The sequence below is a fragment of the Bufo bufo genome, chromosome 1 (assembly GCF_905171765.1).
Source record: "Bufo bufo chromosome 1, aBufBuf1.1, whole genome shotgun sequence".
Taxonomy (NCBI): Eukaryota; Metazoa; Chordata; class Amphibia; order Anura; family Bufonidae; genus Bufo; species Bufo bufo.
The window spans coordinates 436538226-436551545 of record NC_053389.1 but is presented as its reverse complement, the minus strand read 5'-3'; the positions used below and the strand labels follow the sequence as shown (position 1 = coordinate 436551545).

The 13320-nt window shown below is 40.9% G+C and overlaps 1 protein-coding gene across 4 annotated transcripts in view; it reads left to right on the top strand.

Moving 5' to 3' along the window:
* BRD8 (bromodomain containing 8) overlaps positions 1-8235 on the top strand; it is a 30920-nt gene extending 22685 nt beyond the window's left edge. For 3 of the 4 annotated variants that reach the window (XM_040406915.1, XM_040406894.1, XM_040406910.1), the window contains 10 exons: positions 967-1344; positions 1737-1824; positions 1957-1997; positions 2082-2302; positions 3219-3311; positions 3892-3960; positions 4187-4364; positions 4509-4613; positions 7355-7399; positions 7906-8235. In XM_040406915.1, the coding sequence (XP_040262849.1) occupies positions 967-1344; positions 1737-1824; positions 1957-1997; positions 2082-2302; positions 3219-3311; positions 3892-3960; positions 4187-4364; positions 4509-4613; positions 7355-7399; positions 7906-7965 (1278 nt within the window). In that variant the 3' untranslated portion in view covers positions 7966-8235. The remainder of the gene's footprint in view (positions 1-966; positions 1345-1736; positions 1825-1956; positions 1998-2081; positions 2303-3218; positions 3312-3891; positions 3961-4186; positions 4365-4508; positions 4614-7354; positions 7400-7905) is intronic. The other variant, XM_040406901.1, reaches the window with a different exon arrangement.
* The last annotated feature ends 5085 nt before the right edge of the window (positions 8236-13320 follow it).

The following is a 13320-nucleotide window of genomic DNA, read 5'->3' as shown; positions in this document are numbered from 1 at the left end:
AAATGTCACTTTTTTTATTGTAGATTTTTAATGTGTGTCTGCAGTAAGTCTTGTTGGTGCGAACTCAGGAGACATTATTGCATTTTTAACCCCTTAGTAGCATCATTAATTTTAGCATTAAGGACCAATAATATTTCCCCCCTTTGTGTTGTAGTAGTCATAACTTAAAAAAAAATTTCTTCTAAATGTTTTATTTTTATTTTGCGGGATTAGTTGTAGGTTTTTTAGGAACCATTTTTGTATATATAGTGCATTAAATAACTTTTATTATTTTATTGTTAGGGATAAAAAAAAAACAACATTATTTTGGAATTATATTTATGGTGGTAAAAATAATATAATTTTATTATCTGGGTCACTAAAATGATAGTCACATTTCTGTATATATTTTTTCACCTCCTGCAGCCTGTCAGCTCTGCCTCTGCTCCCTCATTCTCCTGCAGACTGATAGGGAGAGGGGCGGCTGCTTTAACTGCTCATATCTGTGGTTTGGTACCAGCTAGAGATATGTGCTTTGTATTATTTGAAAGCTGACATTCCAACTTTCAGACCATAAATGACAGACAGAATGACAGCAATATCTTCAATACAGGGGAAGATATCACTGATAGAAATCGGGATACTGTGAATGCAGCTGAAAGTAAAAGCAAGTTTTACCCGTAATTATTCCCGACTCGATTTCTAACACTGATATCTCCTCTCTTGCTTGGACGAATGCTGTCACAAGACCAGTTGCAGGCTTCTAGCTGCTACCATTGAGGAGATATCAGCAGCTAAAGCAGCCCCCTTCCCCTCCACTTTATGCCCGAGCTGTGTATGGCCACCTTTTAGTCATTGGACGATATGGTCATGTGATGGAGAGTGGAAAACTTTGTAATCCAAGTATAATATGGAATGCTTGCTAGTTAAATTAACTAATAGATGTACTGTTTATATTGCTTTGTAATCAAATCATTCTCTGAATAGGTTGATGACCATCCTGAAGTGCTGGATGTAGCTGCAGTTGAGGCAGCCCTTTCTTTTTGTGAAGAGAATGATGACCCCCAAGCCCTTGGTGGGCCCTGGGATCAAGCTGTTCAGGAACACACAGTGAAACAAGAGACACTTCCAAAGTCTCTCATTCCGGGGCCCAAGGATACAGATACAATAATGAATATCATGGAGTTGGCTGATATAAAAGCAGAACCTTCTGAACCAGAGGTGGAACCTGCCCAGTCAGATGGGGCCCCCCTGACATCTCTTTCAACCTTTCAGCTTGAACCCCCTGAAGAAGAGTTAAGTGAAGCTAGTGTAAAAGAACCAGTCAAAGAAGAGGAAACAAGTGATCACCAAGTGAAAACGGAGGTATATCTTTAACCATTTACGACTTGCTGGGTCTTTGAAAATGATGTCCGCTTAGGAGATCTGGGAAAGCATGATAGGAACGGACTAATTCTTCCATAGACAGCAATGGTAAACCATTGCAGTCTATGGCATAAGTGATCAAAAGATCGCATGTTTCATTTCCCGAGGGGAACTAAAAATAAATGTTTAAAAAAAAATTCTAATCAGCCCCCCCCCCCCCCCTTTCCACATATTAACCACAAAATAAATAGATGTAAAAAAAAAAAAAAAAAAGTGTTATGGCTCCAGGAAGCTCTGGAGCAAAAAAATTTGAAACTTGTAAAATCCCTGTGGCATAAAGGGGTTAAAGGGTGTGTAAAGTAGGTAAAGTAATATTTTTCTCTTACCTCAAGGAACCAGAATGTGAGACTTCTCACAGTGACGCATTTCTGAATGAAGAAGAAAGAGGGATACCATCAGAGGAGAGTCCGTCTTTAACTGGTGCGCACTGAGAACTGTAGTAATTTATATGCCAGCCTTGGGGTTATAACGAAGATTTACAACAGCTGGGTTTACAAGGGGTGCGGTATTACTTAGCACTGCATACTTTCATTGTTCTGCTCCTATTTCCAGAGCCAGTGAAATCCGAGCCTCCAGCTGCCAATCAGAACAAGGTATTCTGTCCTACAGTTTTTCTGAAATTTGTAAGATGTAGCCTTGTATTTTGGAAGGGAAGTTATGCAAATACTTTTATCCAGGACTCTCAAGGAGAGGAAGATGAGGAAGAGGAGGATGTCACAAGTGAGGTTGGTAGTCCTGAAGAGCCCAAAGAAGAAGAAGCCGGGGAGGAATATCTATCTGAAATGGATAATGAACCTCCAATCAGTGAGAGTGATGACGGATTCAGTATTCATAATGCTCAGCTTCAGTCCCACACACTTGCAGATTCTATTCCCAGCAGTCCAGCATCCTCCCAATTGTGAGTACATTTATGTACATGTTTAAAGAGGACCTCTCCTGACATGTCTGTTTTAGGAACAACTTGCGTTCTCCATGTAATAACAATTCTGGAGCATCTATTCTTATGACTATATGTTGTGCCATTCTTATTTTTGCTAGAAGTTTATGGATAAAGGTACATACAGACGGGAGTCACCTGTTGCTGGGGTGTCCTTGTATAGTCTAAAGCCTCATTCATGTGTCCGTGCTCAAATCCGTGAGCAGGTAGACAGTGATGCATCTGTGAAGCTGTCCATGAAGGATCCGTGTTGAGTCTGTGTGTCCGTTTTTTTGCTGTCCGTGTTTCACTGAAACTGAACAGCTGAAAAATAATTTTCAAAGAATCTCTTCATAATGATCCGTGAAACACAGATGGCATCCGTGGTTTTCACGGAGCCATAGACTATAACGGGCATGATGGATCCGTGAACACGGACAAAATAGAACTTGCATCCGTGCTAAAAAAAAAAACGGACCCATGGACAGTGCTAAAACACTGCGAATACACACATTAAAATGAATAGGGACGTGTGCTGTTTGTGAAGAACACGTACAGCGCACATCCGTGAAACACTGACGTGTGAATGAGGCTCAACAGAGGCAGCACTGATTGGATAGTGTCAGACTGTGCAGGGACATGCCACACATTGGTAACTCGCATCTGTACCTTTATCCATAAGCTTCCAGCAAGTATAACAGAAGAATGGCACAACACAGAGTCATAAGAACAGATGCTCCATAATTGTTATTACATGGAGAATGCATGTAGTTCCTAAAACAGACATGTCAGGAGAGGTTCTATATAAGTGTGTTTTTAGTTTTCAGAATTTTGGCAGATAAGGCAGATAAAACGTTGTTCTGTGTGTTTAAAATAACACACATCTCTATAATTTCAGTTCGGTCTGCAGTGAAGATCAGGAGGCCATACAAGCCCAGAAAATCTGGAAAAAAGCTATTATGTTGGTTTGGAGAGCAGCAGCCAATCACAGGTCTGACATCTTTTGTAACTATCTCTGCTGATTCTATGTCTGTGCCTTACTACTTTAAAGTGGTTGTCAGGCTTCTTCCCCTGCCCAATCTGACATCGAGAGACACCATGCTGGGCAGGAAAGTTGCATGGTCCTATTCTAATTAATGGGACCCATGCACAATACTCTCTGTGCATCAGATGTTTGCCTCAGCAACCGTTCTGCCTAACATTCAGTGGCATCCCTCCACCTGATGTCAGGTCAGGCAGGAGAATATGCTTGCATAACCCCTTTTTAACATGTTTTTGAGGTGTCCGTGACATCTGCTTCAGCAGGTTGTATATTTCCTTTATTCTTTGTAATACCGGTGAAGTAGAAGTAATGTATTTAATAGTTTACCTCATATGAAATAATTTTATTAATATAGACTTAATTCTGAAGCCAGATAAAATCTCTCACAAGTCTCCTGTGTTGATAATCTGCCATTTATTAAACATTACAACTGGACAATGTCAGGGTCTTCATGAGCCCACCACTTGAACCATGAATTTCCTATGGAAAATTTTGTAGCTAAATAATATGGTGATTTCTTTCTGTCTAGGTATGCCAATGTCTTTCTTCAGCCTGTGACAGATGACATTGCTCCTGGTTATCATAGTATTGTGCAGAGGTAAGAATAACTGTAGTCTAAGGTGTATTACTATATTTTCAATACATAATTACAGATGCATTCAAGATAGGAGAGAGAAAATAATTGCCTCATTGAAGTTGATGGATTTAGGATGTGTTAGATTTTTCACAGTTATTCATGAGCATTGAACTACCTTTTATTAATTGGTTTAACATATTGAGGGTAATTTGTCGCAGTACTCCTTATGCATCATTTTTTATTTTAGACCCATGGACCTATCCACTATAAAGAAAAACATTGAGACTGGTCTAATTCGGAGTACAGCGGAATTCCAAAGGGACATCATGCTTATGTTCCAGAATGCTGTAATGTATAATAGCTCTGATCATGATGTCTACCACATGGCTGTAGAGATGCAGCGTGATGTGCTGGAACAAATCCAGGTATGGTTATTAGTGTAACTACTAGATGAAATGCACTAAATGCCTTTCATGTTATAGATATTTAGAAGCTGTTAGATACATAGATTTCGTTATTTGAATTTTTTTCTCGTTTTCAACATAATCTGTCTGTTTTACATACTGTAGCAATTCCTAGCCACACAGCTGATTATGCAGACATCTGAATCAGGCATCAGTGCAAAAAGTCTAAGGGGCCGAGATTCCACACGCAAGCAAGATGCCTCTGAAAAGGTAATTTTATTTGTAAGGTTAAAAAAAGGATTTGGTTTTAGCAGTTATCTTATCTTAGGGTGCTTTCATACTTGCGTTATTCTTTTCCGGCATTGAGTTCCGTCCTAGGGGCTCAATACTGGAAAAGAACTGATCAGTTTTATCCTAATGCATTCTGAATGGAGAGCAATCTGTTCAGGATGTCTTCAGTTCAGTCTTTTTGACTTTTCAGGACGGAGATAATACTGCGGTTTTATCTCCGTCCAAAATTCCGGACCATTTCCCAACAGCGTTTTTTCCCATTGACATGCATTTTGCCCCGAGTGTTCCGGCAAAACGGATCCGGCATTGTGGTCTGCGCATGCTCAGACCTCAAAAAATTTGAAAAAAAATAAATGCCAGATCCATCCTTTCAGTCTGCGCATGCTCAGACCTAAACAAATGTGAAAAAATTTAATGCCGGATCCATTTTTCCGGCTGACACCGGAGAGACGGATCCGGCATTTCAATGCATTTGTCATACGGATCAGAATCCTGATCCGTCTGACAAATGCCATCAGTTTGCATGCGTTTTGACGGATCCAGCAGGCAGTTCCAGCGACTGAACTGCTGCCAGAATCCTCTGCCGCAAGTGTGAAAGTACCCTTAAAGAGTATTCCAGTTAGATAAAAGTATCTCCTATCCAAAGGATAGGGGGATAACTGTTAGATCATTGGGGTCCTACCACTGGGACTCCCACTGATCATAAGAACTGGGGACCCTGTACCCAGTGGAGCCCCCCACGCTGGTCAGAAATGCGAGTTGCTGCTCCACTGCGCCAGAGATAGCAAAGTACAGCACTCCGCCATCTCCCACGCTCCCGTAGAAATGTGTGGATCAGTGGCGCACAATTCTAAACAGCTGCATCGTCCATTTGAGATGGGCTCCACTGGGTATGGGGCCCCTGTTCTGATCGTGTAGTTATTCCCTGTCCTGTGGACACGGGGTAACTTTCTCTAACCGGATTACCCCTTTAAATCTCTTTGTAGCAAAGATGGGTGGCAGACAATCCAGATACAATCCCACAGTGGAGTTTACACTGCTTTTTTACAGTTCTGAATGGTAAATCTATCTAGCTATGCAGCAATGCATCCACCACTCCCAGTCTAACACAAATAACTAGAGAGATTTACCATTTAAAAGACAATGCTTGTAGGCAATCTGTGAGAAATGTAATTTTTTTTGTGGAGCAGTTTTAATAATAGAATAACCATATAACATATTTTATGTATTCACTCCTTCCTGTCCAGTTGCAGCAGAAAGAACAGATGAAAGGGTTTTCATAGTTCGTAGTAAAATACTAAAGAATACAATGCATAATGTATACAATAAATAATTGTAAATTTGTCAGGATGCTTATCACTGTTAATACCTGCAATAGCATAAGGAATTAAATAGGAATTCCAGGATTTTATCATTTAATGCCCAATCGTCAGGACAGGCCATCGATATAGGTGGGGGTGCAAAACTGTGACCAGCTGTTTCCAAGCAGCTCTGTTCTCTAGACGTAGCTGGTTACTGAGGTGAATGGGAGCAGCTCTGCAGTAACCAGCTCTATCCACTACACAATGGATGGAACATTAATCTGAAACGGCTAATCGGCAGGAGGCATGGGTCTTGGTATCTGATATCACCAATCAGATATTGAAGACCTATCCAGAGGATATGTTATCTATAGTAAAATCCTCGACTACCCCTTTAAGAGACAAGCAAATTGTATTTTTTTATGAACGAATACTTTTAGCTAGAATGTGTTTTTCAAATGTAAATAGATATAGTGTAGATGGGGGTACCTTTGGTAAAACATACCTTGTACGCGCTTGTACATTTTCAGCACTTTCTGTAGTATTTTTTTATTTTTATTTTTTACCCAGATCATTCTATTTATAAGACGAGTCCATGTAGGTATAGGGAAATCACATCTCCTGGTACCATCAGCAGATTCCAGGCATTGTATGTGCTGATAGTACAAATTATAACGCAAGTTTGGTATATTACTGTTTATTTGTACAGTGATTGTATTGGAGAGGACTTGCATTGTTTAATTCTAGTATGCTCCCTTACTTGTATTATGTGATACCATGTTTCTTTGGAAGCATCCTTAGCATGGCTTTTTATCATTTGGAATATCAATAAAAATACACCCGTATGTTGTCATTAACTGGTATTGTGTTATAAGTTGTACTATCGATGTTTCTAGGCTTAGGTCACTATTACCTGTTGTTTGAGCCCACTTTCAGTTGGCTTACTAATGGATTGGCAGTGTTGTGTATATGGCCATCAGGACAGCTCCTTTGCTCTCTTCATTGACAGAATAAAGATTCTGAAACTTCATCTGCTGGTGCCTTGAGTGCCCATATTAGAGAAAGCATGCTCTTTACTAGAAAATTATTTAGAGGTATATTAGAGAATTGCTTATCCTGCAGTTCCATAGCTTTATGGGTCATATTGCATCCAAATGTGAATATTTTTTTTAACTTAGGATTTGTCTTGTCCTTGGGGTAGCAAGGGGAAGCCAGTACTAGAATTATTGAGCTATATCTTTAAAAAAAAAAAAGTTGGAAAACCTCTAGTATGAATGCTCAAACCTCCCTGCCCCTCTATGAGATTATTGGCAAGGTCCTGGCTTCTCTTTTGCTTTTGTGTTGCCAGCTTCCTAATGTCTTGTGTCGGAGGAGAGTCTCCTTGGAATCTGACCTGTTTTTCTGTTTGTCCTTTAACAGGACAGTGTCCCCATGGGCTCTCCTGCCTTCCTTCTCTCTCTCTTTGTAAGTATTGAATAGCTGCATTGTATTGGAGGATATGTGTTCCAGCACCCTCCATCCGTCCATTACAGCTGTTTGACTATGTACTGTGAATGTTATTACTGTCTGCTGTGTGTTTCCTGTGCATTGCTACCTCGGCGCTTCTTTCTGTCCTTCAAACTGATATTAATGTTTGTGAAAACTGTCCACGCCCAATCTAGCAAGGTTACGTTCTCTGATATTTAGTGCATGATAATAAAGATGTGTTCACTCCGCAGAGTAGAGTGCATTCAGTCAGATCAGCAGTTCAGAGCTTTCAATTTGACAGGGTTAGGACAGCACTAGGATGAGAAGGCAGAAGGTCACTGCTTAGTGTTTCAGGTATGTGACTCTTTCATCTGGATCGCAGTGTGAACCCTAAAGTTATATCTGTAAGAGTATATAGCTGTCCCATCTCTTAGACAGTACTGTAGGGTATCCCATTATCTGTACTTTCTAATGACACGTTTTGTTTTTTTGTTGTGTCATAGGATGGAGGCACGCGAGGCCGCCGGTGTGCAATCGAAGCCGATATGAAGATGAAAAAATGAGGGGTCTGCTATGTGCAATACATTGCAATAGCAGTACAGTTTTATGTATAAATTGTATGATTTAATGAATTGATGTTGTCTTTGGAAAGCCAATTTATAAAACCCCAGTATCTGGGTTTCATTTCTGTTTGCCTTCCATGAAGTGTTGATACAAGCAGCATTAGGGTACTTTCACACTTGCGGCAGAGGATTCAGCAATCTGGACGCAAACTGATGCATTTGTGAGACGGATCCGGATCCGTCTCACAAATGCATTGCAATACCGGATCCGTCTTTCCGGTTGTCATCTGTAAAAACGGATCCGGTATTTTTTTTTCTTCGCAAATTTAATGGTCTGCGCATGCGCGGATGTAAAGAACGGATCCGTTTTGCCGGAACACTTGGGGCCGGATCCGGCATTAATGCATTTCAATGGAAATTAATGCCGGATCCGGCATTCCGACAAGTGTTCAGGATTTTTGGCCGGAGAGAAAACTGCAGCATGCTGCGGTATTTTCTCCGGCCAAAAAACGTAAGAGGGACTGAACTGATGCATCCTGAACGGATTGCTCTCCATTCAGAATGCATTAGGATAAAACTGATCAGTTTTTTTCCGGTATTGAGCCCCTAGGACGGAACTCAATACCAGAAAACAAAAACGCTAGTGTGAAAGTATTTTCACAGCGGTGAAAAATACGTAATTGTTAGTTGTGTACAAAATTAAATATCACTGAGGTCAACCACCTAAAATCTAACTTTTAATAGAAAATACAAAAAAATAACAATGAGCCCCTCACACGGGGACTAATATACAAACAGACAGACAGACAATGGGGGGCTTGAACCAGGACCGAAGGATGTATATTGGTGACGGAGTGGGGGCAGGGCCAAAGGGGTCCCTAGGGTATCCCTTAACTATTCTCTGCCCAGAGATGCACCCAGATGGTGGGAGCACTCTGCCCCCGTGCCTAACCTATCTGTCCTTAAAGCACCCCTACAACACAAATAGACCCTTATGGATGCCCGGGTCGTTCAATATAATCGCTACACAATGATTGTCAAAATAGATGGTTCTAGTCTCGACGCCTTTCCCCTCATGGATAAGGTTCGTCGGGAGACAACTAGAAAACAACCAAGTAAGACGCTGCCCCTCCACAGCGAATATATATTGGCGATCAAAAATAGAAAACAAAAATAAACCAAAATGCTGGAGCACCCACAGGATGGTATCCAGCCGTCAGATATACACAGAGTTGCACAGAGATGATGCAGCTAAGAAAACAGAGCATGCGGCGTAAAATGCAAGTATCAACATATTTAGAGATAAACAACGCTATACTCATCTGATGATATATGTCCGGCGGCTTGGGGTGCTCCAGGGGGCACTAAAATGAGGCTCGCTAGTGTGAAAGTACCCTTACTTATTTGTAGATATATTCTGCAAGGTAGCTACCCATAAAGGTGTTTCAAGTACTTTTTTTTAGCCAGAAATGAGACTGGATCCAAAAAGTTGTAGTTTTCTCCTCTGTTTTGGATCCACTCTTGGTTTGGGCTTTAAAAAGATGCAACAAAAGTTATAGAAAAACTGGCTTTTGATGTATGTGGAATTTTGTACTAGAGCAACATACACATGATATTTACCAGCATTTTGATCTTTGAACATCTTTTTTATGGCAATCATGAGAAATTGTTAAAATTAGTACTTTTTAACTTAATTTACATTGTTCTTTTGTAAGCTCATGTTTTCCCAAGTTAATATCAATATCAGATCAGTGGAGGTCTTACTCCTGGAACCCCCACTGATCAGCTCTGGCTCCAGTGCTGAAAAAAGGCATCGGAACTACATAGCTCCATTCATTGTGTAGTGGCCGGAGCTGGTTACTGCAGTGCCTCTCCCACTCACTTGAATGGACAGAGCTATGGAGTATATCAGTGTATTGTAATATTATCCTTCAGATTTAAAGAAAACATTGTCGTATATTGTAAGGAATAATGGTTTAATTGTCTGAATATCTTTCCTGACATTTTTTTGGAAAGATATTTGCAGATATATTGTAAGTAGCTCACAGAAGGATCATAGAACTTTGTAAATTGTATAAACGTATAAACTTAAGTGTAATTTATGTTTATTGTGTATGTGTTGATGAATACAAAATAAAGGTACCTTGTTTGGATGTTAAAATGTAAGAAGGGTATTGAAAAATAAGATATTGATGTGGTAAATGCAAATGATTACGAATGTAAGTATAACTGAAAATGTATGTTGCTGCCTCTTCTCATATTTCATAGTTCATCAGACCACCTAGTATATAGGCCATCTCTCCAAATGGTCGATGTCTGACTACCAGCATATTTGGATGTAACACTTGTGCACTGTGCAATAACCAATTCAGACTCTTGAAGGGGTTATCCAATGTCTAAAACACGCTCCGTGGCACCCGCGTCGCTCCTGATCCCCGCACGGCCATGGGGGCGAGCCTCCCCAGTGTCACTTCACTAATATCTGTGCTTGGAATCTGGTCTGCCAATGGATTGCTCAGCAAAATAGAACAAGCCCTAAATTTCACTTAAGTGATTAATGTCTTTGATAGGTTCTTTAGAAGCCTCCCTACATAGACCTAGAAGTGTATTATGTGACCTAGTGCTGTATGACAAACCTTGTTGGATATAGAAAAGGCAATGCTCCACAGAGAGGAGGCACAAAGCTTTCAGTGTGAAGGAACAACTCATTGTTATGGATATAACTCTCTAATAATCGTGTACAATGCTGCGCAACCAGTGATGGTGTTAGCCACAGTATAGAAGTGCAGCTCATACTAATCACTACAAAATAAGGGCTCATACACACGATTGTTTTGTGGTCCGCAAATGACGAATTTGCAAAACACGGCTACCGGCCGAGTGCATTCTGCATTTTGTGGAATGGAATGGGCGGCCCCTAATAGAACAGTCCTATCCTTGTCCGTAATTCATACAAGAATAGGACATGTTCTGTAATTCAGCGGACTGAACAGAACGGACAAACGGATGCGAACAGCACACGATTTTTTGCTGCCCCATTGAAGTGAAAGGATCCGCATCTGATCCACAAAAAATGCGGATAGGATGCAGACGAAAAATACATTAATGTGCATGAGCCCTAACAGTATGACTGTTATTTTAAATATTTTTAAAGAAACTGTCAATTTCTCATGAATGCATTGGGGAAATACCACCATAGATATGTGCCCAGCTGAAACTACAAGAAAAATAACAACCACTTTTAGTCTAATGTCCATTGGAGGCAGACATGACCTGCTGTTTTTTTTTCTGCAAGTCTTGCTGCTTTTAGTTTTTTCCTTTTTTTATTTTTATTTTTTTCTCACTCTACGAGTTTTAGATTTTAGTAGCACACCTTTTGGGTGTGTAACTCGCCAGTCACCCATTCCCCCTCTTACTGCATATGCAGTGGAATACAGGTGATCTCACTCAGGTGCAAGTTTAACAAAGGGGTGACCCCACTAGTGAGTATATTTCCCTTTTCCCTTATATTTATCTTCCCATCCCATTTTCATGGCTCTCTATCATTAGGCGGCCCTCCTTCAGGAGCCAAACAACTACTCCACTGTGGTTGCTTACTTGAACCACTAGGGGGCACCAGAAGTTTGGCAGTGGGCAGATAGGAATGTCCACACCCACTCTGCCTTTCACATACCCAGAGTTGACAGTTGGGCAGCTGTCTTCCTCAGTTGTCACAATCTTAATCCAGGTGGGTGGTCCCTCCATCCTGAGGTTTTTCTCTAGCTCTGCCATTGTTGGGGCCTCCTAGACATGGACCTTTTCGCCTCCTGTCTGAACCACAAGCTTCCAACTTACGTCGCCAGGTCCCAGGATCTTTGGGCTCTAGCCTTCAACGCACAGGTGGTCCCCTGGACCCAGCTTGCTCTTCTGTATCTCTTTACTACTCTTCCGTTTCTCCCTCACGTCCTCAAACTGGAAGGGGTTCGGGCCATATTGGCACCAGACTGTCCCAGCAGAGCGTGGTACACAAATCTAGTTTTTCTGCTCACTGATAATCCATGGCCGCTTCCTCTGCGTGCTCCACCTCAATTTAATTTAGCTCTTTTCAATGGCGTGTCTGTTGAAGCGGCATCTTAAGATTTTAGGTTTCTTCAAGGCCGTCATTCAGACCATGCTCTAAACTCTACCAATGCACCTGTAAGACCTTTTTTTCTGGTGCGAGTCCCATAATTTCTACCCCCTGTTCGCCATTGTCAGGATTCTCTAATTTCTTCAGTCGGAGTTAGGGCTCATTCAGACGGCCGTATGCTGTCCGCAAAAATACTGAATGCTATCCGTTTTTTTGCGGATCCGCAAAAAAAATTAAACATGTCCTATACTTGTCCGTGAAAATCAGGACATGGCCCCATTGAAGTCTATGGGTCCGCAAAAATACTGAATGCTATCCGTTTTTTTGCAGATCCGTTTTTTTGCGGATCCGCAAAAAAACGGATAGCATTCAGTATTTTTGCGGACAGCATACGGCTGTCTGAATGAGCCCTTAGAAAAAGGTTTGGGTCTGGCATACCAATCCCATCCCTGTACCTTCACCGGGACAAGGTGGGTTTTCCGTCTTGTCTTTTCTCTTTTTCTGGTTTCTTCCTTCCACATCAGTGAAGACATCGTGTTGATTTCTTTTTGTCCTAACCTCTCTCATCCCTGAGAGCGACCTCTTCATCATCTGGCACTAATAGAACCCTTCCATTGTTCAGACTATTTGTCATTCCTGATGGCCTGCGTAAGGGTCTATCAGCCTCCAAGGCATCAATCTCCCACTGGATTCAGTCAGCCATTAAGCAAGCCTACCTGATCATCTTGAGTAATGGAATCCGCATTTAAAAATAAATACCTTTTGGGATCACAGCTACGTAAGACCTCGAATAAAGCAAAATCAATTTGAGGACATATGCTGCAAATATGTAGATAGATACCACAAAGAAGCTTGAATATAGATGCAGAATTCTACCTCAGAGAGCACTGGTTTGGGTTTATCTTGTGTGACCTGGAATACACTTTTCAATTAATCATCAACTTTCACCTAAAGAGTGAATAAACTACAGGTCTTGGCAGCAGATTTCTATCTGCTACTACATAAGTTCAGTGATTTAAAATCTGATTCCTTTTTTTAATGAAAACTTCTTACTAAATTTATACTGTGTATGATATTTGGAACGAAGCCAGAAGATCGGAAAAAAAAAAAGATACTGGCTTTTAAGTCCACACTTATTGTTATGTTGTTAACTTTTCTCTAGCTATTGGGACCAGTCTACTAGGGGGCTCAGAAAAGTCGAGATTATTTTAAACTGATATGTAGAGGCACATTGTGGAGTTCCCTTA